The sequence below is a fragment of the Zingiber officinale genome, chromosome 4A (assembly GCF_018446385.1).
Source record: "Zingiber officinale cultivar Zhangliang chromosome 4A, Zo_v1.1, whole genome shotgun sequence".
Lineage (NCBI taxonomy): Eukaryota > Viridiplantae > Streptophyta > Magnoliopsida > Zingiberales > Zingiberaceae > Zingiber > Zingiber officinale.
The window spans coordinates 2,310,259-2,336,979 of record NC_055992.1 but is presented as its reverse complement, the minus strand read 5'-3'; the positions used below and the strand labels follow the sequence as shown (position 1 = coordinate 2,336,979).

Genomic DNA, 26,721 nt, shown 5'->3' with positions numbered 1-26,721 from the left:
TAAAAAATATTTATCCTAACATAGCAGTTGGAGATCAAACACTGTAATATTTTTACATCCACTAAAAATTAATTTTAAAATCTATTGTAACAATGAGTTTTTATACCCGTCAACCCATTGAGGCAAAAATTTAATTTCTATATATATAAATCTTCAAATCCAATTACGATATCTAAACCCTAGAGATAAAATCTTAAAAAAAAATAATTTAAAAATTATAATACAATTGGGATGCATGAACCCTAAAATAAAATCTTAAAAATATTTTAATTAATTTTTTTAATTCAAAATTTAAAAATAATAATAATAAATAATGACATACGATATCTATTATTATTTCGATTTTGAATTTTAAAAATTTAATATTTCCTTATATATAAATCTCTAATCCATGAATATTTCCCCTAAACATATTACAATACTCCATAAATATTAAAATTTATTTCATTTTTATTTTTACTAAATATTATAATCCAATTGAAAAATCTGAACTTAAGGTGAAATCTTTTTTAAAAAAAAATGACCTACAAATTATGACATAATTGAGAAGCATGAACCTATAAATAAAATTTTTAAAAAATATTTTAATTATTTTTTTAATTCAAAATTTAAAAAAAAATAAAAAGAAAAAAATATATATATAATTTTAATGAATAGTTAATCACAAATTAATTTATTGTAAAATTATTTTTATGCACAATAGAATTTGTCACAAAGGCAAGTGCACCTTCAAAACCAATATCTAAATATTGTAAAATTATAAATATCCTATCAGAATATTGATATTCTTATATGCACAATAGAATTTATTTTAATAAAAATTAGATTACAAACTGAATCAAAAATTAATCTATAATTTAAAATTAATATTGAACTGTTTTAATTTTCTAGACAAATGTATTTGTATTTTCTATTTCAAAAATGTTAATTTATCAGACGTCAATTTTCTTGTAAAATTTTCAGTGCGTTAATATTATCAACCCCACAAATTAAACATAAGCGTAAGCAAAATATCTTAATGTCTAAAAATTTTCATATGAATAAAAAAGTTATAATAATAAAACAAATATATATATATATATATGGATAATTATTTAATTTGTAGAAGATTAATGACCATTCTCGGTATGGACCAAAAGATAAAAATAATTAATACAAGAAATAGAAAAAATATATATATTAAGGCTGAGGTCTAGTGATAAAAGACAGTAAGCCAACTATCACTGAGAGAACAAGAAAACCTGCAAAACTTAGAATACTCCCTATATAACTACAATTGAAATCAAACAAAATGTTAGCCGGAGAGACTATTTGTCACTGGTTACTACCAGCAGCCATGTTATCCATTTATGATACGTTATTTTACAAATTTTATTTTTGAAAAAGAATAACTATACAGGAAGCAAAACAAGAAACTAGTGCCAACTCAATCATACTGAGCTCACTAAAGAATTGCATTGTCTGGTCGAAAGCTACTGTGGGATACTTTAATCTGCCAACAAAATCAAAGTAAATGGTATTTGCAACCTTCATGCGTCAACTTATCATATGAACCAACCCGTTAACTTTCATAGGCCGAATGTGCTGGTGATATTTACACCGGAGACGCTGATTTTTCAAAATCTTGGATTTGGGGGAGTAGCTGTATGCAACGAACCTAGATAGTTGTTAGCTGAATAGAAAGATGAAGGAATTACGCGTGTCTTGGGCAGTTCAGTTGGATCGTGATCAGCAGTATAGGCCTTGGCAGTTTCAGCTTCTAATGGGAGCTCTTCCAATGTCTGGTCAATAAAAAATATACAAACAAATCAAAATAGAGCATGGTCAAAATTAAGTGGGAGGTCAATAAAAATATGGATATAAAAAACTTCACTGACCTTACGCGCCTGTTGCAAGGCCTTCAGTTTTTCGCGAAGACGTTTTCTTTCAGCGGCAACACCATCAGGTTCCTTCAGCATCTCATCGAACATATTTTCCCTAATTAACGAATTATCATGTAAGGCTTGATTCTTAGCAAGCTAAGCAGGAAGACAAAAAACAAAAAAGAAAAAGAAAAAGCATATACATCCCATATAGATAGAACCTGTAAAAAGGATGACTGATTAAAAAAGAATGATAAAGCTGATACCTGTAAAGTTTTCTGATTAAAACATTATGCAGTTCCCGTTTAGTATGATTAACCTACGAAAATGCAGGAAGCATACAAGTCATAAGATACAGATATCGAATTGTCCAAATAAGGACAAAAAGAATAATCTCACAAAATTTTGGATTCTGCTTCCAACCTGAATTGTAGGACTACTAATTAATTAAACGTTGCAGTGTTTAATCCTCATTAAAATCAATCGATTAAATACATACAAAACATAAATTAAAGATAATGGAAATAAATCAAACGGAACATACATAAAAAAAAATTTAAAAAAAATCTTAGAAGAGAATAAAGGAATACTAATCATCAGATATAAATATCAGTAACAAAAAAGCCATAAATCATAACTAAATGAGGCAAGTCAAATTCACCTTCCAGAGTTGTCAATTTTCACTATAAAAATTGGTTATAATATTAACTTCAATGTATAGTCTAGAGGAGTCGCTAGAGTAGACAAATTGGTTTAACTCATGAAAAACAATTAGAAGGAAATACTTATCTTTTTTCACGCTAATAGAAATACTATACAAACTTACTAATCAATAAATCTCCATGGTATATGCAATTTGATTTTATAATGTGCTAATTTATGAGATTTTAGTTAGCAAATTTCTAAAAATGAATTGCAGCGATGATCATTGCATCTCCAAGTTTTAAAATGACGATGGCAATGATCAATAAAAAAAAGGTATTCATCACAGACAAGGTAATGGTTAAAATGAAGAGCCTGAGTGCTATGCGACTGTCTTCTGCTCTCTAGGCTAATTACAAAATATTGGAGTGGCATGATCAGCATCGCAATACTAGTCAGTGTCAGCAAGTAAAAGAACATAAATGTTAATGTAACAGAAAGTTGAGATGGACACACAATAGGTAAACTAAAAGAAATTTCATTATCCATGAGCATTCAATAAAAAAAAGAAACTAAATTATGATGGTATGGACATAGCTTAAAAAATAAAGACTATAGGACAGACTAAATGCTAACTGATAAAGTCCAGAGTTAAACAATTTAGATTAATAATAGATGAATTTATCAAGAGAGACCAAGTGAAACACTTGCCAACATAACTAAAGAAAATTTACATGATCCAAGTGTTTCTAATGATATTGACTACATAAAGATTAATGGCATGATCAGATGCTTTTAACCATACAAAGTGTTTGATGCAAGATAAGAACTATAAATTTGATCCTTGTAGTTTACGAACATGATGACTTCTTATATTCATGGTGTATATATGGCACAAAGTACTCGCAGTCAGCAAAATTTCCCTAGTTGCTGAAATGTAACAGCAAACTACAACTAAATATCATGCCAAGATAATCTTATTTAAATCAGATTATATAGATCCTTAAAATAGTAATTTTGAAATAAAGAGGACAGTCTGATAGAATTTAATCTTCTAAGACAAATGAAAATAAAGTTCTGACTATCAGAAGATGACATCTTTACCAAGAAGTGCATAATGGCCTTGGGCACTGAATCCTCAACATTTTTCCTAACAATGTCAAAGTATGACTTCAGGAGCAACTTTGTAATAGCTATCTCCAAAGCCTCCTGTTCAGTTGGACTTTCTGATGGCTTCAAGGTTAATGGTGGCTGCAAAAGGAGAAACATTGAATTTAACCATTGCATATAACCAACTTTGTATGTGAAGCATCAACCGTGCATTATTAATGTAGATGGTACCTCTCTCAGTTGGATCATAGAAAATGAATGCTCCCAAGTTTGTAAGGGTGCATCATATGACTTATTGATTGTACTTTCTTTTGCAGATGTACGGTCCTCACTGGCACCAAAAATGGATGAAATGGCCCAGATTGATCCACTTGTATTTCCTATCAAAAAATTTAAAGCAGCATAGAGTTATAGCATTTCTCACATTTACCCACCAAACAAAAACAGTCAAAGTGGAAGCACTCATGTAGCAGCAGGATAGCTCATCATCATCATCAAACTGTGTTACAACAAAGTATTTGGGATAGCATTGGATCTTATCAGGAATAATATCAACTTTTCTTTCTGGAAAATATAACTGTTTCCTTAAGAAATTACTTTTTGTATAAAAAATAACATAAAATTGGCACCATTCCTAAATAACACAATATCAATACTTGGTGTAATCACATTCGAGTTATGAATGGAAAATATCCTCACCGGAAGAACCTGGTCGATCTGAGTCTGCAACAGGTCGAACACTCTAATAAAAACAGCAAATAAGAGAGGGCAAAAGAAGTATATCAAATTGCACATATCAGCTTATTTGCATAAACTGCTGAAGACAAATTCACATCAATAACAACAAAAAGAAAGAGAAAATATTGTAACTTACCTGCAAGTGATCAGGAACAGCTCCATTTGCAACAGATCTTGCAAAGATACCTCGTGATTTTGTAACTTTTTCGGCTGCTAGAAATTTATCTGAATCGGCTGTATCCTAATACAGGATAGGCACTTGGTTCAAAATTAAATAGCAAAAATGAAAGTTCAGACTAAGAAATAATTTGACAAAAAGGTAGCTAAAGTTAACAACCAGGACCAAGCTAGGAGGTCAATATTTATGCTCCAACTTGAAAAGTGTTAAAGCTATCCGAGTTAATAATTTAGTTACACATGGGATATTTCATTATTAAGTGTTATAATAAGCATTTGTGTACAGCATAGTTATTCTATTAATCCATTCAGCAAAATATCATCCCTCATTTGTTGTCTTACTAAATAAAAAAAATATTTAATTAATTTCTAACATGAAAATAAAACAATTTAAATAAAATGCTTCATGTCCTATTCTTCTCTCAAAAACTATCATGAAATAACTCTTCAACTTAATCTCATAAGTAGAACAACAATGTATGTAATCTTTATTCATATAAATTGTTGCCTCGGGGCTATGGTGTAGCGGAAGGACGCCAAGTTGTCACTCAGGCATCCGTAGTTCGATCCCCATTACGACAAATTTGCAAGGATTTTTCCTCCAAATGGGACACGCAACCACGGGATATTGGGCTTTTGGACCACCCGCTACAAGTACTTCCCGATTTATCCTAGAGGCCGGTGGAAAACTTTCTTGGGCTGGACCAATCGCCACAAATTCGGTGTTACTTGGTTCATTATTTTTTTTACTCATATAAATTGTTAACAACTATATTTCCACTATTCCTTAAGCATCTTCTTAATTCTCAAAATTTTGTTAAATAACTTCTGAACTCTTCCAAATTCATATAAAAAGATCTTATAGACCTACACTTTCACCTATTTCTATAAAACTTTAATTTGATTCGATCCAATACTGTGAACTTATGTTTCCTAAATTTTACCATGATTTTCAACATCTAAAACTAGATTTCCTGTATAAATAATATATAAAAGAAGTCTTTCCATCATTTTGTTAGATCAATATATTTTTATTTTTTATGCATCTAATATTGCCAAAATATTTTACCATATATAACAATTAGATATCCTATACATATCCTTCTTTGCATTATTAGTTCGAACAATATTATAGAACTTATCACGTGTCTAAAGATATTCGAAAACTTGGTAATATTTATTTCCAAAAATGAACTGAAACAAGTACATTGGAAATTTGTATAAACCAGCTCAAAAATCAGAAAATGAACCAGTGTAGGCATATAATAGATGAAATCTTTACTCTTTTTAGCCTCCTTGTAGAGAACATAAATGTAGTAAAACAATTAAATGATAAGTAACAGTAATATGTATGAATACAATATTTTGCAAGTTTAAAGATACTGTATACCGATATATCAACTTTGTCAACTTTCTCACTTGCTTAGACTATATTTAAAATGCATGATCTGTTAAGTCTATCAAAACAGTTGCAACAAAGTCTTGAAATTATGTTTTTGGAAGAGAAAAAAATATAATGCTGTGTGTATCAACAAATCACAATACAAAGGCAGTGCAGAAACTCAAAGCTAGAGCCTAAGCAAGCATACATATGCAATATTATTTTTAAAAACCAAATTTGAAGCATAATTATTCCAATTATAGCAAGAAAACAATAAAAATCCAATACTTTGTTACAACGATTACAATATGGAGTCGTGCCGTGCTGCATGGGTGGAATTTACCATTCTGCTCGCCGACCGACACCAAAACTCTTCGGCACCCACACAGGCTCTCCGCGAGGTGGCAACGGCATTGTGGAGACCTTGCGGACAAGCATGGCATCTCACAAAGGCCTCACAACCAGCAAGGCAACAGTGACGCCTCCGTGAGGTTGTGACGGCCTTTCCTGGCCGCAAGGCCTCTACGAGCTTGCAGCAGCCTCGCCTAGTGGTAGGCTCTCCGCCATGCGATAGCGGCCTCGCGGATAGATTGCAGCCAGACCTAGTTGCGATCTCGTGGTAGTTATGCCACAATGGCAGACCAATGCTGGAAGCAGCGTCTCATGAGTCCCCTGTTTTTCCCCCCCCCCCTTTTCTCCTTTTTATCCCTTGTTTCCATCACTAAGATTTTTTTTTTCATTCCTTTTCCTTCTTTATGTTATTTTGTAAGCAAAATATAACAATACAGAACCAAAATTTAAAAGAAAATTAAATATAATATGATTTCTAACCGTATATAATATACTACTACGATTGAACAAAATTATTCTATATATAAATTTGGTTCAATTTTAAACTAACCAAAATAAATATAAAATCAATTCAATTTAAGCCTACTTGGTCATCATCGCCATGTCTACTACTTGGTAGACTCCACCTAATGCTAAATCAACTTTTACTCAACCCTAATTTTTAAAATATTAATTTAATTTAACTTAATTAATTATTTTAAATAAATAATAAATTTTAAGATAAAATTTGATATCTACAAGTTTTTTGTGTGTTTTCTTTATGATATCAATAGAGATCGAGAGAAATAGAGTTAGCATGTGATACAAAAACTAAGTTTGACAAGATCGTATCAAGCTTCTCCTTCTTCTCCTTCATGTGTTCCTCAACTTTCTAAATTGCTTTGTCAACCTACACCCAAACTCTAACACAACTCAAAATTTTAAATCTTGCTTTGTTATCAACATAAATATTAGAAAAACACAAAACTTTCCCTCCACTTATTTGATAATTAAAAATTGGAGATTCGAGAGCAAGATACAAGACAAAAATTTCTGTTCAAATACCCTGGACTTTTGAGGGAACACTACTTTTTCCACATAGTTCAACATCCTTGGAATAGGCACTAGTTGCACATAGTACAACTAAATTAGAAATAAACAATTTAAAAAACAAAAAATAAAAATAACCACTAAAGTTCTGTCTATTTCTAATTAAAATATGCTGAATATCTTTTTTTTATTTTATGGAAGTAAATGCACCTTGGGTTTGGGCAATGATGGAACTAGCCTGGATGATTTGACTTGCTGTTGAGCAGATTCCACTGCTTTGCTTCCACCAATAAAATTTGGATGCGAAGTATTTATATAATCCATCTACAAAACATTGTGTAAACCAATGCATCAAATAAATATTTTATTTGGTAAAATATTGCTGAAGGAAATACTAGGAAAACAATAAAATACAAAATATAAAAGCATTAAGATCAAACCACACGATAATAAAATAAGTCCTAAGCATTGCTAGCTGTAGACCTGTGCCTTGCACAATGACTTAAAATTTAATATAAATCAATAATTTAATAATTTAATATAAGTCAATAATTTAATAATTAAATTCTCATGAATATTTATTTAAACTCTTATTATGAGTTAAAGAAAACAATCACTATAATAATAAAGTACACAAAAACAAATTAATTGATAAAATAATTTGAATTAATATTGAAAGATTATATAAGATCTAACAATTAAATTATAAAGTCAAAAATTATCTACATTTCTCAAATTAATAAAATATAAAGCTCAAAATTTGAATAATCAAATGATAATAAATCCACGAACACATTGTAAAACTTTTATAATTAAAATTGTATTAAATTTAAAAACCAATATGAATAACTAATTAACTATGCAATGTATCCATATATAATATATAAACTAATAGCTAAATTAACTGCAATATATGAGATTATTTATCATACATAAAACTAATAAGAATGTCAATGATATATCTTAATTAAATTAGTTTGGCAGGATTTATTTAAGACTCGAATCAATAGAGACATGACTCATGCATCTATTGCAGACATTTTTACATGGCTTAATTAGGTTTTCCCTTATAATGAGGAGGCAACGTATGATCAAAGGAGGTGGCAAAAGAAATCACATTTCGATTTAAATTTGTTGGCAACAAAATGGAATGCTAAGTGTTGCACATTTCTTTTATCTATCAGACAGACAGAGACGGATGTTTTATGAATCTTCTTTCAAAGATGTCCAATACATCTTTCATTGTTAAAAAAAACAAATATTGCAGAAAGAGCAAATAAAATTTCCAAAACTTAACGCATTTAGTTTCTGGATTTTTGCAATTAAATAAAGAAGCACAAAACCACCACACCATGACTTCTAATGTACTTTTCCAAAGAAAAAGCAAGTTATGAAAAGAAAATAAAACAAAGAAAAAAAGAGATTTGGGTAATGCTAGTTGTGCCTATTCCTTATTCACTAAAGAAAGAAAAAATAGAAAATCACAAACCATCAAACTGCCTTTGTCCCAATTATTTCAACCCATCAAACTGTCCTTGTAGCTCGCGAATAAAATGTTTCTATTTGGAGCCAAGTCAACTAGGCATTCGATTGATTGAGCTTAGTCAACTAATAGTGGATTCTAGGCAATTGATGACTCAACAAGAACACCAAAATGAGTCATTGATCTAACACGCTGGAGCAGCAACAGTCAGATAACTGTTGGATAACCTAGGTTCAAAAGTAATTAGATGTTGCCATGATAATTGATAAAATAAGAAGAAAAATTAAGATGACATGAAAATGTTGTAAAAATGATCAAAACATTACAAAGTTAACAAGTTGAATAGATTAAAGTAAGATGCAAGAGAAGAGGGATATGATGGCTTTATTTAACACTTGAAAATATAGTATTGCATATAGATATAGATATCCCTGTAATTGATCCTAGATTGTTGGAATTAATGAATGGTTATTGTTGTTATCCGAAGATCTTCACATAGAAGGATAATGAATAACCCTTCCCATAGTGTTCCAGAATATAGGTGGAATTTTGTTTTTGATGAGCCATGGCAGATTGAAGTTTACTTTTGACTTCTCAGTTTCACAATTAAAACAATATGCATTTTCATGTTAGTGTTTTCCAGCAAAAAGGATGAATATTTTGGTACAATGTTTCGAAGAACTTTGATTCTCCTACACAGGTCACACCAATGATACAGAAGCAGAATCAATGCAGTAGATGTAAACACTAAGTTGTACAATCATTTATCTAAAGCAGATAGCAATAAGTATTCTTTAGCTTGCACAAAGAAGAAAAGAAAATAAAGATCTACCTCCATTCCAATGATGTGAGATATCATTATTTCTGCAGGTTGAAGGCCTTCTCGTAAGAAGCTAGTGATCTCCTCATCCATGCGCTTTCGGAGGACAGGATAACGGTGTAGCTCACTGGTTAAGCAACGGTAACTAATCTACAAAGGAAAAATAGTCAAAACGACAAGGCTGCTAAGAACATATAAGAGAACACACACATATAAGATATTGATTCAGGATTAATGAATGTATGCCTTTATTAGTTCGTCATAAACGAACTTCGCACACTGAAGGCCAGGATCTAACAGTCGGCTTATCTGCCTTCGCACTAGAACTTCAAAAGGTGCCTGAGATTAAAAAAATAAAGGTCCATAAGTCAAACTCATAGATTAGGAAGTCTAAAATGTCTAACAATTGGTACCTCTGGAACAAACAAAGCAGTTCTTGGACCACTTGCATTTTGAATAGCCAAGCGAATATCTTCATCAGTTATGTCCTCACAGGGATCAACCTCCTACCCATGTGCAGATTACATGGAGTTAGAAAAATTGTACAGACTATATATATATATATATATAGAAATCTGATACGCTGTACACCCTCTGTGAGTGGGCAACTGAGTGAGTTGGGGCGCTCGGAAGTGAACACTCAGTTGCCCACGCGCGTCACGCACAGCGGTTGTGCAGCATATCAAATCTATATATATATAAAAAAGAAACAGACTAAAATTCCACCCAAGCCCACCAAATTCTTACATAACAGTAACGTAAAAAAAAGAGAGCCAGATTAGTTTTAAAAGGAGGAAAAGAACCTCGAGGCACTTCACAAAGATTGACTGGAGAATGTAATGAATTCGTGCTCCACCAGAAAGTTCATCTGTTGACAGTTCATTTTTTCCATCCACCATTGAAGAAAAAACTGCAGTACAGGGAATGATAATAGTTTAGAGAACTTAATCTTACAAGCAAAAATGATGATCACAACACAGTAGAATATCAAAGAAACAAAAACACACACAAGGTGACAATCAGTATAGCAAAATACTGCAAGATTACAACAAGGTATACTGACAAGGCCTAGTATACACAGAAAATAGAGCAACATGATCACGAAAATCACTTGAGAATGTTGAGCTCAATTAGTTCTGCTTTCCAATATTAAAACAAGTAAGTTCAATGTGATTACAGTCAACGTTTCAGTTTTAGTACCAGAAATCAACAATTTTAAAAGTGCATGCAGGTGATATTAGTACCTACTGAATCCATAAATGTATATATTACAATATTGAATTAAAAAAAACATTTTTGTAACAAAATTTATAAGCTTACATCCTGAACCAAAACAATCCACATAGCATAAGACACGCATTGTAATGCATGTTAATTAACCTAAGCAAGTCAAACAATATGGCTTTTGTTTGTTAATTGTTTAAAACTAGCTTTATCAAATCAGAAATAAGTAGAGAATTAACAGGCCAGGAAGTTTGATCTTCTAGATTTTGAAATGAGCTTTGTAATCCAGGACAGTCTGCCAGATCTGTTCTATTCTGTTCTTTGTTTTCTGCAAATCTGAGACTGCAACAGATTTCTTCTTCAACCTATCATCTCCACAGATCTTTTTCCAGATTGCTTTCTTCCCAGATTCCAGGTTTCCAGATTACCCACAGATTTTCTTTTACAGCAAGTTTATTGTTGCTTGCATTTTTTTTCTATCCACAAATTCTATGATCTTCAACAGATTTCTCTCATATACTTCTAGGTTTCAGCAACTTAACTGAATGACAAGAATCGATCTAACAAAAATTCCCAAGGATGTTTTTTTTTTGGCAACAGGTCTCCTACAACTGATATATCAATTTATCTACAATTCCTTAAGTGGTATATCTCTATGGGTGCATTATGTCAATCTGTGTCACCACTGGTTTGGAAGATAATTCTATTGTTTGCACGATGCAGAGTACTGGATGAAACTCTTGGGTTCTAGATTTCAAAGTCCCTGAGCATATATCTGCTTATATTTCTCTTCTCTGGTCTTTCACCAACATCTTCATCCTATTCATGCCACTAGCAAAATGTGTCACTTTCATCTGTTAAGTGTGTATATCAAGTCACTCCTATTTGATCTTTACCACTTTCTTTTATCTTCTAGAAGCCAATATTTTCTTTCAATTTACTATTTGTAAGCAAACTCACTAAACAACTATAGTTCTCAGTATTTTTTTCTTAGTAATTCTGGTTCTATTCAAGATTCATGGGCTGGAAGGGTGTGATCGGTGTAAGGCAGGATTCTCAAAGACATACCAGTTGAACAATAGTGAACACTAGTTGTCAATATAGTTCCATGGGTGTAAATGTAATATCACAATAAAACAAATAGATATTTGCAAGGTTTTGAAAATTGATCTATATTGGTCTGCGTGGGTAAATCTAATCATTCCATCCATTGACTGACACGCAATACAAATTCAATGCCCTTGATATGAAAAGACAAGGACTCTACAATGGAGCTTACACAAGCAATCGCAACAAAGCTTTCATGAGCGATCACAGGAGCCAAGCTTCTACGAACAGAGGGCTACAATTCTATTGTTTTATGATGAGCCTTCCATTAGGGTTGTTTCACGACAAAGCTTCAGTAATGGGACTCTACAACAGGTACGTCGAGACAAGGATCTATACTTTGACAAAAGGGATTCCTTTCTTTTGATCCTCCTCTCCCTTTACACCCCTCAAAATTCCTTCCTCCTTAGTGTCTTTGGCACCATGTGTCAATCCATCTGGTATGTGATACCAGCACCATACATTCCATCAAGGAACAAATCCTAGCTCAAAATGATATTTCAAACTTTGCATAAATGAGGGAAGGTACTACCTATGTTTTTCCATGTAAATTATCAATTGAACCAATCAAATAAATTGAGTGGCTTCCACCTGGCAGTTCTATAATCCTTCAGTATTTGTACAAATCATAACAAAACTGAATTCTCATTCTTAATATCATATGGCTTATCAGAAGTTTGGACTATAATGATGTCACAAATGATTGATGAAGAAAAGTTGTGACAATTCATTTGCCTAAACAAGAATACCTCATTGATAGAGGAATCAATAAGTGGTATGTATTTTATTCAGCACGTATTTTATTCAAAATATAGAGTACCAAAAAGAATCAATAAGGGCAGGATAGCTTGAAGATATGAACATTATAAAAATCTAAATGTCAAATTGAATCCATGCTTACCCTCACAAAATTTGGCAAGAGTGTTAAGTATTTTAACTCCCTTTCCAGCCTGATGCATAAGAAAAATAGGTAAGCAATACAAAATTACAAACAAAGATGTGAAAAGCGATTACAAGTTTAACTCATACTTATGAGTAAGCTTTAAATATTGTAAGACCTGAAGTTTGAGTAAAATTACAATAAATTCCACAGAGAATCATGTAGAATATAATAAGGAATTGTATCTTATTCAATCAACAAGTATGAATACACAACCTTCAAAATCAGAAACAGAGCGAAAAAGCAAATAAACTTGAATGAAAAAAAGATTAGTGCAAACAGTCAAAATTGATACACTGCCTTCAGCCATATCAATTAAACATAACAAATTTGGCTTATGAAGAGTTCCACATCCGCATAAGTTTTCATCAATGGTAGGCATAATAATTAAATACATAGCATAATAATAATGACATTAGTTGCATAGAGATTTGCTTTTACACCATATCTTGTGTGAAATTAATAAATATAGCCAGATGGCTTTCCAATGTGTGAATGAAGATAAAAACTATAAAAATGAGAAGAATATAGTGTATTTTATCATAAACAAATCAACAAGATATGAAGGTTGATTGAATATGGAAGTATAATATTCAAGACCTATGTTGCAACAGGTTACACAATCTTCTGTTGCAATCACATACATGAATTTACACAAGTGCTACAATTGGCCATCAAATTGATTTGATGGCTTCTGATAGTATGTTGAATAGAACAAGCTCTCACAGAGTCCATTGGTAACAGAGTTAAACTTTGACAATCAAGATGGATTGCGCATAGCCTCCAGAATTTGAACAAGCTTAAGAGAAGTGTTAAATTAGCCAAGGCATGCACTTCAAGCAACAACGACAACCCATGCATAAAGAATTCAATATTACCACAGTAATCTCTAAATATCTTGGCCAGTGAAGGAAAATTGGAAGTATAAAAATAACCATGCCAAATTATAAGTGATATAACCCTACATACAATCAACAACCAACCACCAATCATAGAGGAAAGGATAGGGGTAGCAACGAGTAAACCAGCCGTGAATTTTTTATTACCACATTCATACCCACTTGGCCACTTGATACATCCAAAAACACCCCCGGCACTATGGATACTTATTAATGTACCCATAACCCATCCCATCACTACCCATAGGCACCAAACCTAACCCAAATAAACATATTGATAATGATAACATTAAAAATAATAACAAATTGAACTCTAAAACATAACTAATTCAATCTTTCATAATTAAAATGTCTAAATTTATTTAAGTCAATCTCTCATATTGGCATGCCCAAGCAAATCATATTATCAATCAAATTTAAATTAAACAAGGTAAATCTTGCAAATATATAAATAAATGTATCTCTATGGGAGTACCCATAACCAATTATGCAATTCAAATACCAATAAATGTATCCTTCTGCAATCTTCATTTGGACCAAAGGAGTTGTAGAGCTCACCTCCTCAGCCAGATCCATGACCCACCTTTCTGAGCTCATGCTTCCGGTTACCAAATCATTGTGATTCCTTCTCTATTGCCTTAGATCTTCTGGAAATCAAATCATTGTGATTCCTTCTCCAGATTTTCATCAACTATATATAAAACTACATCTTTCTTGCTATTGTTTATGACTACATTTTTCTCAATACACCTTATCTTTTTGTGGTTGATTCTCTCTTTTATACTTTGTGCCCTTGTCTTCAACTTATTTGCTTCAAAACTTCATTGTTTCTTGATACTCCTTCCACTGTAATGCATGTTTCTTCTGTCTCTTCTCCTTCTTTATGCTTTTCTTCAACAATTTTAGAATATCATGTTCCGACAAGCTTGCTGATGACTGCATACAGTAAGGGGATTTTTTTGGGAGAATATCTACCCCTTTCTGGATCTTATTTCCCTCTTCTAACCTCCCCACCTTTTTCCAATTTCGGCTTCTTAGAAAGCTCTCTTTATCATTCTATTTTCATTCACTTCAGCCTCTCCTCTGTCAAATCAGAGCAGCACTAATTTCTTCCAATGTTCAACATAAATGCCTCCTCCGTACTTTTGAGCTTCTTTTAGATGTGTTACTCACCCTCTTAGTAGGCATTTAGGACCCTCACTGTTTCTCTTCTCCTCTTTCATCATTCGACCATGCATTGCCAACATTATCACATGGAAAAACACACTCAAATGACTTGCACCTCTATATCACACAAGTATTGTTTTTCAATTTCATCATGTTATTGCCTTAATTTGTGTTTTTCTTGTGAGGATTATTTTTAGTTTATGTAACAAGTTGAATATAGATACATCTATGTTTCAGCTTGAGGAGTGAGTTATTAATAGTTATTGATATTAGGGTTTAGTCCCTAGTCCTATATTTGCACACCATGTAATAGTTTTCTAATGACAACATCAATACAACTGGATTTTTTTCCTATTAACAATATCTAAGCTTCCATATCAATAATAGATGGTGTCATATTTCAATGTCAGAGAATATAGCATCAACATTAAGTCACAAATTCTTAACACTGAAATCGGTTGAACGAGGACCACAAAACAGGCCATGCACACCTTTGATTCTTCAAATTCACCATATGTGGCATGCTCCTTGGCAACTGCTACCAACTGAGTATTTATATGAGACTTCAATGTTGGAAGGACAGCCATGATATGTTGTTCTAAAATCTGCAGCATAATTAGATTCACAGACAGCCATAAGTTTAACAGTAAGTATAGTTAAACCAATTTGTTTATCTTTTGCAATCAGATGGAGCCTCATAACATTAAAATTCAGCAGTTACCCAATTCAATTTCTTAGCCAGCTGAGTAACTCCGCAACAATGAGAAAGGCCATGATATGCCTACAGCAGAAAATTGAAGCAGTTACTATAATTTTGTTTTGTGTGTGTGTGTGTGCGGGTGGGTGAGGGGATGAATGAAGAAGAAATCATCTGAGTTTTGCAAGGAAGTGTACTGGATGGTTGCGGAAGAAAGCCTCTTCAGAAGCCAATGCATCCCTAATGCTACGGTTGACATTGATGTCCTACATTACAAGAGCAAAGTATTTAGATCGTGTGCTGCACTTAGGAACCCAGAGGTAGCTTCTTTGATATGAGAAAGTAGCCTCTCTGCTTCTATTTGTAAGTCAGCACCATACGACAACATAAATGAAGTACCTCTTGACTACGATTGACAACTCCAATATAACCAAGTCGCAGAGGAATCACATTGCCAAGTAAGAAATTGCGTGCATCAGTACCTCTATCCATTATATCCAGCTGTAACCACAAGAACAAACTAGTGATATTAGACCAGTGCAAGTGGGCCACCATAGCCACAAACTAAAATTTATGAGCAACCACAAACAAGACCTTTGTGATGACTCCAATTGTGCGAGAACCTGCCAGCAATTAATGATTTGCATATCAGTCAATCCAATTTAAGATAAAATCTATTTGATCTATTGCTACTCAATCACAAACAGGACGGAATAAAAAAATAATGACATATTTGACAATCATACCATCTGGATCAGCATTTCTTGCAATTTGAAGTGCATCAGAATTTGCCAAATCTGCATTTGCTGGTGATACAGCTAGTATAATACAAGTCTCATATTTGATATATGACATTATCATTGTTCTAATTCTAGTTTCAATGTCACTTGGTTGATCACCTACTGGCACTTTAGTAATTCCAGGCAAATCGACAAGAGCGATATTCAAAACATTGGGAGAGAAAATCTTCAAACGAATCTGTTTATCAGAAATAGACTTTCTCATTCCGGCTTCTCTATCAGTTTCTGCCTGCCAGAGAGAATAGGTAGACCGTTAGTAAGAACTCTAGAAGAGACCAAAATAGTTTATACTTAAATCTTAATCATTCAAGCTTGTAATTTACTTGATCATCAAGAACTCAGCAACCACAAATCACAGAATAGATCATTGTGTTCTGAAAGATAGAGAGTTTACACAAGTCTTTTTAGCTCTTGAAAAATTTTATATTACAAAATTTTCAAATATCAGGATACCTAAAGAAGTAAAATACTCAAAATCTCAGGTAGGGTAATTTTGTTCATCCCTTGCTTCTTATTAAATCAGGTTCTTTTTATTCATCTCAATTAAATGCCTAAGGTATGCGAATGTGCATACTTGCAGTTTCAGTGAAAGAGAACCAATAGAAAACAAGACCGGAAGACCCGCAGTACTAGAAAACGGTTTATGTACATCACAGTGGCACTACAATGCAGCATAGGTTCAATGCCTATGTTTCAACAAGTTGCTCGTCAGTACAAAAGTGTGATAAAATTTCATTCCTTTCAAAAACGGGGAAAAAAAAAGAATTATTGCTTAGGTAAAAGTAATATTAAACAATCATCAAACACAAACCTGCACATGGAATTGATTGAAAGTTTGGTAATACATGTTCCTGAATCCAATACTTGAAATATTGAATTGGTTGAGGAGTCTCATTCAAAAGAAAGATATAGAGGAGAAAGTGGTGATCATCTTCATTCACTAAGGAAAGCCCTCTGTCTGGGTGAAGCCATGAGATTGCTACCGGTTATATGAATTGACATTGTTTAGAAACTAGTCAGGACGAAGAACCCAACCAATTGGTTTTTGATTTCGCAATGTTCGAAGCAATGGTGGTTCCATATTGATAAACATTTTATAGAAAAAAATATGCACGAGATATGGAACTAACTTCTCTTTGGAAAGGTCTTGTAGGTCATACTAAGAAAGGAAATGAAAGGGGTCGAAGGAGACTTTGGGAGGAAGTCATTCCCCCACTCCTTAGGACCATTACCATCTGAAGAAGCAATGATCCCTTTGGGAAACTGATTCAACTGAAGCCCCAAAGGGATGCCTTTAGGCAGAAAATTAGGAATCATCCCCCTTGAGGAAGCCCCGCCCATCCTTGACTAATATTAAGTTGACTAGGTTTGGTTCAATTGGTAGACGAGTAGGAGTAGTATAGCTATTCCAATTAACAGTACCCATCTAACTATTTTTTTTTAATTAATAATATTTTTATCTTGTAAAATGCTCTTTTTTATGTCAGAACCTATTGAGTCACTTGAATATGAGATTTCAGTCAACTACTCAAGACCAATATCAAAATGTGCTCAACATCTATATCATTCTATACATGTACAAAAAATCAACAAATATGCAATTCTAATATATGTCTAAAATATCTTCTTGAAGACAAAGGGTAGAAACAAATTGAAATTTTGAAATTTTGCCCAAGGTTAAATATGTACATTATTCCCCATGTCTCAAAGCCTTATGTTGGATGAAGCATCTATCATTGTTTTAAAAAAGCATCCTAGAAAACCACCAAGGCAGTTTCAGACTAGGGGCCGCTTCGCCTAGATGGTAGGCACTCCTAATAAGGGCCCCTGAGGTGGGTTTAGGGTAGAATTTAATTTTTTTAAAAAAAAAAAAAAAAAGAGGGAAAAAAACTGATGGGTTATTGGGTATTAGCAAATAACCCTAACTATCATAATTTTCCGCCTAACACCTTTTCTACAGATGCCATCTATAGAATAATCAAGAAAAACATTAGGATATAGTTCCAAAAGACATGCTTTAGGCAGCACCTAATATTCTGGTTCTCTTCCTTTTTTTTCTAAAATCCCCTACTCATGATGACAACATCCATAACAGTAGCGTTCCGTGTAACAAACTAACAATTAACTAACATGTAAAAATGCATAAGGTTGAAGTTGTCAAGCCAAAAGGCAGTAGTTAACTAGAGAAGCGCAATTTTGAAATTCCCAAGGATTTTTTTAAACGATCAGAAGGAGAACCCAATCTCACTGGTACAAATAACAAAAACGAAACATCCAAAAAAACAATAACAACACTAAACAACATCAAAAGCCACAATCACCTGGATTTCACGACGGATCTCCGAGAAATCATAGAACCGCTTGCCTGGCAAGTGGAGAAACTCCCCCCACTCCTCCCTTCCCTCAACCGCAGAGGCCGAAGATGACTCCAGGCGCACCAACTGCAGGACCAGAGGCCGCCGGGTGCAGATGTCGGTGCCCCGCGGTAGGAAATCCCGACCGACGAGGGCCTCGAGCACGCTGGACTTCCCACTGCTCTGGCTCCCGACCACCGCCACCTGTGGGAGATTTATGCTGAAGGAGCTCCCCAGATGAGCGAAAATGTCCTGGAGCCTATTCATAATCGGGATCAGGCCGTGCCCTACCGGCGCGACTGCTACGGCCTTCGATGCATCCCCAGCCGGGAGGCCATCCTCCGCCATTGAATTGGCTCTCGTCGCCGATACGAAATGTCTCAGGCAGATAGAAGAGGTGCCCCGGAAACCCTAATTCGTTTGCGCGAGGCGGAGCAGAGTCCAGAACGTCCCGGAGAAAGCACAGGCAGCGAAGAGACGCCGACAGATTATTCCCCCCAATCCCAGTTTATTTATATAAGATGGGGAATGACTTTACTGGACTTTTCCATTCAGCTTTTCCTGGGAATCAAATTAGGGGTAGTTTCGGTATTACGTGTTTCTTGGAGAAGGGTCAAATGCCTTTAAATAACTACGATTTAAAAAAAAAAAAAAAAACCGTGCGATGCTAAGGAATCTTATTCCATCTGGACGGTCGATTTTGTAACCTCAGAAATAAGAAATATGCGGACCCATCTTATTGCGTTTTGGTATATTACTCTAGTACGAGCGTTCCCTTTTCTGCTGTACATCTCAAAGAATAGGAGTTCAGCAAGAAGGAAAAAAAGAAAACAAAAGGAGAAAAAGAATAACACAGTGCTGACAATCTAGACATTAAATTTCTCGATGATGGTTGGTTAATTATATGTTCTACTTGCGCTTCCACTCTGCTCTGCCACGCACTATCTCTGCTTTATCCTCCTGCAGACGAAGCAAGTGTGTGCTGCGCAGTTCGCCACTGTATGAACTCGTTGTATTCACAGGGATCTCCACGCCTTCGTTAAGGCTTGTGAGGGACTCGAGGAGATTCGACTGTCGACATTCTCTGCGGTACTCGAGAGTCATGCTGGTGAGACGATAGTCTTCCAGTACATTCATGGGAACGCTCTGCAATTGGCAGGAAGCAGTAGTCCTATTCAAATTCCTCGGAGCAGTAGTCAATAAAGAGAATACATAATTACCTCCATGATCCATCCTATGTATTTCACATTGTTTACGTGTTGATTGACGTCCATGTCGCTCCACCTTGGCTAAATCATGTGAAAGAAACATGTTTGATTAGTTCTCTGCAGTTACTTGACACTGAACAAGCAAGAAAGTTCACACTTACTGCTAAACCTGACTTGATGTTCTCTGCAGTGTCTTCAGTCAATTTCTCGATCTTTTCATTGTCACAGCTGCCATTGAAAAACACTCTCCTTTCCAGATAGAACGGTTTCACCTCTTCCCTCACCTGCTCCGGTAACTTAGACAACCTTCTTGTTTCTCTGTTCATCATCACCCAGTTGCTGCATGTGTAGCAGAAAGAGAAAATTGATCGGGTAAGAGAGGTTCCTGACGTACGTGGTGAAGCTGAAAGATTCATCTACCTCGTAGCTCTTGTTATGATCTTTCGAGTGCTGCAGTCTCGTATCATCCAGTCTCTGCGCATGCCATTCTTCCCAGATGCTGCTACCCAGGTGTCAATCTCGACCACATCTCCCCTGAAACAGTCATTAATTAATGGCTTCATCGGTAGCGATATATAAAATGCACTAGGGAGGTGTCTGGATATACCAGCGGCTGTACTTCTCGACTTGAATGTTGATTCTCGTAACGACCCATATCAGTTTCCTAAGGCTCATCTGATGTGTCGCACCGAATCCATCACTGGCTAGGCCGGAACTCATGACATGATTCAGTGCCGTCTCCTGTTCTTGTTAATCCGGCACAGAATATTTAGTTACGGTGAAGCAATTAAAGAACAAGAGATAGTTATACAGAGGTAGAAGGCAATGACCTGTAGGAGATTCAGAAGGGTCTCCATGGTTGCAGTTTCGTCAGGTCCAATCTCGTAAGACCTGATCACAAAGGTCTGTCTGTAAACAAATCTGTCCTCCACAAACCTCCCAAGCCTGTAAGCATGCATGGAGACTTCACCACCATCATCGACCTGGCGCACTGCAGTTCCGTTACCGGCAGACGAAGAAGCCTCGCTGCCATGCACCACTCCATTCACCTTCCTGCCGTTGACTCTGTCCACGCTCGCCTGTTTACTACCATTGCCGCCACTTGCCTGCACACGAAATTCCTTGAGCTTTCCCTTCCTCGCCCAGCAAATGGCACTAGCTCCCGCAGTCAGAGGCTCTTGCTTGATCCTGAATGGCCATGGCCTACGAAGGTGAAATAATCTGGTGCTACCGCTGGAAGCCATGGGCATTGCGACCGCCTCGCCGTATAACTTCATTGCTGAAGTGCCTTAAGAATGGAAAGAGGACCAGCTTCGGAGCGAGAAGATTGCAAGAAAAAGGTGCAGCTCAACCACTAAGAAGAGGGCGATTGTGATCTTTAAGGAGGTTGGGAATGGGATGTGTACTTGGTTGGCAGCAGCTCGCCTGCTCTCTCCTGCCATGCATTCCAGCTAGTTTTCCACTGATCTGACGTACCAAACGTATCTTACTTTGAATAACTCAAATTTCTTAAAAACAAGTCTAGCACAAATGATTATACTCTAAGTTTCTTAAAATTTAATTCATTTTTTTTATAATCCCGCTATTACATTTAATCCCCAAGATTACCTATCCACCCCAATAAATAAAAGTTTACCACCGGATAAATCAAGTACATATAAATTCTTCTGATGGAAGATCCAGTAACATAAGTAATTCCGATTCTCCATATTGCTAATACTCGTTGCCAGTCTGTTCCACCGTTTATATACTATCACACTTATGCTAATAAATTTTTAAAATCTAATTCATTAGAGATAAAAAAAAATAATATCATCTATTCCAAATGATCTAGTATCATTGGTCTTACGGCCAAATACAGTCACATAAATTATGGAGGATATTTTATCTTAACATAGCAGCCCTATGTATGAGAGAGGTTAGACACCCAACGAGATATTTTGTATCCGTTGAAAATTAACTCTACGATTTATTGGAGCAAACACTCATACATGTACGTGAACCTGTGGAGACCTTAAAATTTAATTCATTGAAGCAAAATATGATAACGTTCACCCCAAGCAACCTAGTATCATCGGCCTCCCGACTAGATATAGATAGATAAATCACAGAGAGCATTTTGTCCTAACACAATGGTTCGAGACATTTTGCAGTTTAAAAATTGACTTCAAGATCTATTTGCCCAACCTCTCATGTAATTACATGTCAATTCATGGGCCATTTAAATCTAATTAATGAAAAAAATGATAATGCTAATTAGTTTCATTGACTATCCATGAAATGACTGATCCGGTCCTACGAAAATTTTCGACCGACCACCAGGATAAATCTAAATGTGCACACGACAACCAACAGAAGCTCAAGCCCAAGATGGTATCTGAGCGATAATTTAAATATCCTACCGCGACACTATAACCCAGGGACAAAAATCTAATTCATGTGGCAAAAGGCGAATCGGTCAACACGGAAGAGGTAAATTAGATCTCATGTGACAACACCCCATGTCTTAATCATCGCACCACCCCGAAAAAACGATAAAAATCTAATTCATGAATCATAAGGAGATTCATCATCGTAGTTTAGTGGTATCTTATTTTAGCCTTAGAAGTCATTATTCTTGCACATTTTAATATGATAGACATTATTTTGAGTGTAAAATAGTTAAAACGAACTATTCTTTAAAATACCAATTCTTCTTTTATCATAATTAGTTTTCCATTTGAACTAAAATAATGTATTTTTAAACTAATATTTTAACTAAGATATTAAATAATGTCTGTACTTAAGCTAAGCTCAATAAAAAAAACTTAAACAAATTTAATAAGATAATAAATAAAAGATGTGCATTGAAAAGTCCATCGAACGGAAATGGCAGATTTGTTTCACAGAAGAAGGAAACTGACAAACCTAAAATGAAGTGGCATTATAATTACTATTCTCACCGAGAATTCAATGAAGCTCATAATAATAATGAATCTATACAAGAAAGTAGCTCAAATTGTTAAGTTGTTAGATCACTTTTACAACTACCCAAATGCATAGCCAGCAGTGGAGCAGAGCTTAATAAAGGAAGCTTTGATTCCTTCCATTCCCTGCAGTGGAGAGAGTTTAATACCGTAAGCCTTGATCCCTTCCATTCCCTGCAAGCAATAATTTACAGTTGACGTGAATCAATCTCAGCAAGTTCCAAGCGATAGTTTGCAGGAGACTGAGCTTGTCTTGAGATGATTTCAGTATTAATTGGACAAGCTGAAACAAAGAAAAACCCAGGGCTTTAGTATTGAATACAGGAAAGTAACAGAATAAAATTTATATATGGTAGGAAATGAATATACCAGCGGATCCACCGAGTCAATCACTTCCTCATTGTAAGATGTAAATATGTCAACAGATGCCAGAATTGCAGTTTGCAGACAGCACTTCTTGAACTTTTCAGTGACTTCACAATCAATAGAATCACAGATCCTCGATCATATAAGGTTAGGAAAAAGAAGATAGTAAAGAAGATGACTACTGTCACTTGAGAAATGTCTACTAACTTAATTACACAAAAGAAAATCACTGTAGTCTAATAATACTTGTAAAAAAAAATTGAGTAAATGACTCACAAGACCTCAAGCAGCTTTTCCTCATGATACATAGACAATTGGCGCACATTATTAAGGGCTTCACAACCCAGTCCTTGGAGTCTAGCATAGCTAAAAGAGTCTACATTGATACGGTGCATAATAATAGAGTTCGATAAAGTTGGACAATCAGAAGTCAAGGGGGTATGACAATCAGAAGTCAAGAAGATATGACAGTCAAAGGGTATGAAAGCGAGAGGTAGGACTATGAGACGACGTCGGCAACATGATTCCCAAGTGGGTTCTCATGGATCAGGATTCCAGATCTGAGACACCTTGGTTTAAAACCTGATAGACAGTCGGGATGATACCTGACTCGGAGCTGACTGGTCGGGCTCTCATGGTCTAGTCGTATCTAGGCTAGTTCTCTTAGAAGATAACTCACAATCAGCCAACTTCCGGTTAGCTCTTGGATGATCTTTCCACAGCTCCCAACCCCCCGAGGCTTAGGCCAGGTGTTATACTCAACTGATCATCCCGAGCTGCTCTATTCGTACCCGGTCGGGACAGAAGGCGCTACATAACAATCAGGTCAAGGAATCGTAACCGCCTATCAGAGAATAACTGTTGCGTGTCAGAGAAAATTCCAACGGTCTGCGGTCATCTGCGAATAGAAGCTTCCTTCAGTATACAGGAGGATGCCACGTGTCCTCCATCACTCGACAGAGCCAGATACCCGACATTCTCTGATATCGGTCAGCCTCCAGAAGTATGCACTGTCATATAAAAAAGAAGGTCCTCTCCCTTGTGCAAGTACGCTCTCTCACACATTCACACTTGTCTTCTACTTTCTTTCTCCTTCGTACACTATTCTTTTGGGGAAAAGTACCTTACTTGAACGTCGGAGGATCTGCTCTGAGGACTTTTTTCCTATTTTCTGGCTTCTAACGTCTGTGTACTTGTCTGAGTATGCGCAGAGCTCAGGTACCGTCATCTTAATCATCATCGTCCATCAGCACCATGTGGGAGTTTATTTTTGAAAGTGCGAATGAGAAAGGTATCTTAGTTGCCCCTCCGTCAATGTCAGCAACAGCTCATCCGATCTTCATCTGACTCAGATTCCGAACAGGATCGCATATAATAATAAAAATAAGAAACCCTGTGCACTTCATTAGGTGTATGATAAATGCACTTAGTAAGAACACAGGAAAAGGATGATAACATGCATCAAAGCTGGCATTGACATCAGGTAAATCAACCAGATTTTCTGATTCTATTTACTCTACTTATGAATTTCCCATCTCTGTTCCATTGCTCACCACAAGATCACCATAAATAGATGGAATAGGAAAGCAGGAAGGATTTTTCTTCTGTAACTCAGACTCATTGTCAGTGATATTCTCATTAAATGACTTTGTTAAATTTCCTTTGCCATCAATTTGCTTATACAATCCCAAAGATATATTTATATTGTGATCCCTGAGAGCTTTTGTTGACATTACACCTACTAAATCAGAAAAAAAAGATGACAAGATGAAGATGACAATCAAATATGGTATTGATTGAATAATGTGGAATCATTGGAATATATACATCTATTAAAATCTGTGTCTAATGTAGGCCTGTAGAGGCATTATCAGCTACGGACTTCATTGGGCATACCACTAAATATGTATAATCATAACTGAATTTATTGAAACAACAATGAGACAAGTTTAAATTCCCAACATTATGGATAGACATGATTTTGAATTGCATATAGGAATTAGCATGCTATTATGAATGTATATGTTTATGTAGCTGCCCAGGGTGAAATGCACTTGCTGTGGAAAAGAAATGAGTTTGGCTACTAAAAATTTTAGTAACAATAAGGTTTTGCAATAGAGTAATTTCATGTACTCTATTCTAGAAAATATAATTAATATTTCAAACAGAGGTTGGGATTAACAAGTCAAAGCATGTAATTATTAAGTTAAATCAATAAATTAACCAAAAATTAAGGAACTGCATGACAATCAACTTGAACATATCAAATTCAAGCAGGTTTTCTAGACAATCTAAAAAGAATTTTCTATTATACATTAAAAAAAACCCAAGAAAGTGATTCTCAGTGAATTATAAGCAAAGAGAGACAAAAACAACAATATCCTAAATTTTTACTCCCAACTCCAAAACGCGAACAACAAATTGACTAGAGCCAACTGAAAATTATGATACTCATGCATAAGATGGTCAAATACAATCTCTAGAACACAAATATATATATATGAACAAACAAATTTGCATTTATTGAAATTTGTATGTTTATTTATATCTGTATTCATGTCCTACAAATACAGATATTTATGGCTCATTGACAGCGTTTCAACAAACTTTTATGACAGGGAAATGGAAAAACTGCATCTACTTAAATATAATGATGAAAATGTTTTAACATTGTCTATAGTTCTAGACAAGCACGGTAAAGTAAAATCCAATTTTTTGCCTGCTAGTCCTAGACTCCTAATCACACTGAATATTTACTGGCAAAGGTTCGTCAAACATCCTTTAGATACATAGGAAATAAAATATCACATTCAGACCATAGAACAATGTGAATAATCGCATTCATAGTATCCAACAACTAAGCCCACTTTTCCTAGCTTTGCATACACTACAAGCAAGATGGACCGTATATATTTCACTCATGACACTATCAGCAGGACCAAAAGTGATCATTAAAAAATTTAAACCAAAATATGAATCTTCCTTTCGAGATCTGAAACTACGGTAGCACCAGCAACACTACAAATTTAGTGAGCAAACGGCCACACCAAACGATTATCAATCAAAAGAGATCCCAAGAGTAGAGATGAAACCCAAGAGTAGCGACGAGACAGCCTCCGTTCTCCCACCGGGTTCACAGTCCACCGCAACGAAAACGACACAAGCAAAGATTTAAGGGTGTGTTTGGTTCAAGTTATCATGTATAACCTTGATTATGTAATTATTTGGTAATCACATAACTAAAGTTATAGAGAATAATGCTCGGTCAAAGGGACAATCAAAAATCAAAAGGACGTGACAATCGGAAGTTAAGAAAAGAGAATGGTTAGGCACCCTATCTCATGCTGCATAACTCTCGGTCGGTCAATGACAGGACAGGTATCCAGCTCTGAGATACAAG

At 34.9% G+C, this 26,721-nt stretch overlaps 2 protein-coding genes across 2 annotated transcripts; both read right to left on the bottom strand.

Moving 5' to 3' along the window:
- Positions 1-1,308: 1,308 nt before the first annotated feature.
- LOC121969238 (dynamin-related protein 3A-like) lies at positions 1,309-19,260 on the bottom strand. Its single transcript, XM_042519219.1, has 20 exons — positions 18,749-19,260; positions 16,374-16,656; positions 16,222-16,250; positions 16,027-16,128; positions 15,825-15,893; positions 15,652-15,711; positions 15,422-15,535; positions 12,826-12,874; positions 10,397-10,503; positions 10,007-10,099; positions 9,840-9,932; positions 9,606-9,743; positions 7,501-7,614; positions 4,489-4,593; positions 4,314-4,356; positions 3,846-3,994; positions 3,609-3,755; positions 2,129-2,181; positions 1,878-1,977; positions 1,309-1,781 (listed from the first exon to the last, which is right to left on the bottom strand). Exons 1-20 carry the CDS (start codon positions 19,127-19,129, stop codon positions 1,617-1,619), a joined length of 2,394 nt encoding a protein of 797 aa, XP_042375153.1. The 5' UTR covers positions 19,130-19,260; the 3' UTR covers positions 1,309-1,616.
- A 241-nt stretch (positions 19,261-19,501) lies between these two features.
- On the bottom strand, positions 19,502-21,320 carry LOC121973049 (palmitoyl-acyl carrier protein thioesterase, chloroplastic-like). Its single transcript, XM_042524649.1, has 6 exons — positions 20,820-21,320; positions 20,597-20,730; positions 20,410-20,523; positions 20,151-20,328; positions 20,002-20,070; positions 19,502-19,927 (listed from the first exon to the last, which is right to left on the bottom strand). Exons 1-6 carry the CDS (start codon positions 21,264-21,266, stop codon positions 19,691-19,693), a joined length of 1,179 nt encoding a protein of 392 aa, XP_042380583.1. The 5' UTR covers positions 21,267-21,320; the 3' UTR covers positions 19,502-19,690.
- Positions 21,321-26,721: the final 5,401 nt, after the last annotated feature.

What these genes read in the sequence shown, in the direction of transcription:
- LOC121973049 (XM_042524649.1), bottom strand. Translation starts at nt 21,266, where the DNA reads ATGAAGTTATACGGCGAGGCGGTCGCAATGCCCATGGCTTCCAGCGGT. An exon ending in GTCGAGAAGTACAGCCGCTG is followed by an intron (nt 20,524 to 20,596) that starts GTATATCCAGAC and finishes TGACTGTTTCAG; the next exon opens with GGGAGATGTGGTCGAGATTG. An exon ending in ATCATAACAAGAGCTACGAG is followed by an intron (nt 20,329 to 20,409) that starts GTAGATGAATCT and finishes CTACACATGCAG; the next exon opens with CAACTGGGTGATGATGAACA.
- LOC121969238 (XM_042519219.1), bottom strand. Translation starts at nt 19,129, where the DNA reads ATGGCGGAGGATGGCCTCCCGGCTGGGGATGCATCGAAGGCCGTAGCA. An exon ending in CATCATTGCCCAAACCCAAG is followed by an intron (nt 4,594 to 7,500) that starts GTGCATTTACTT and finishes ATCCTGTATTAG; the next exon opens with GATACAGCCGATTCAGATAA. An exon ending in CTATGATCCAACTGAGAGAG is followed by an intron (nt 3,756 to 3,845) that starts GTACCATCTACA and finishes CTCCTTTTGCAG; the next exon opens with CCACCATTAACCTTGAAGCC.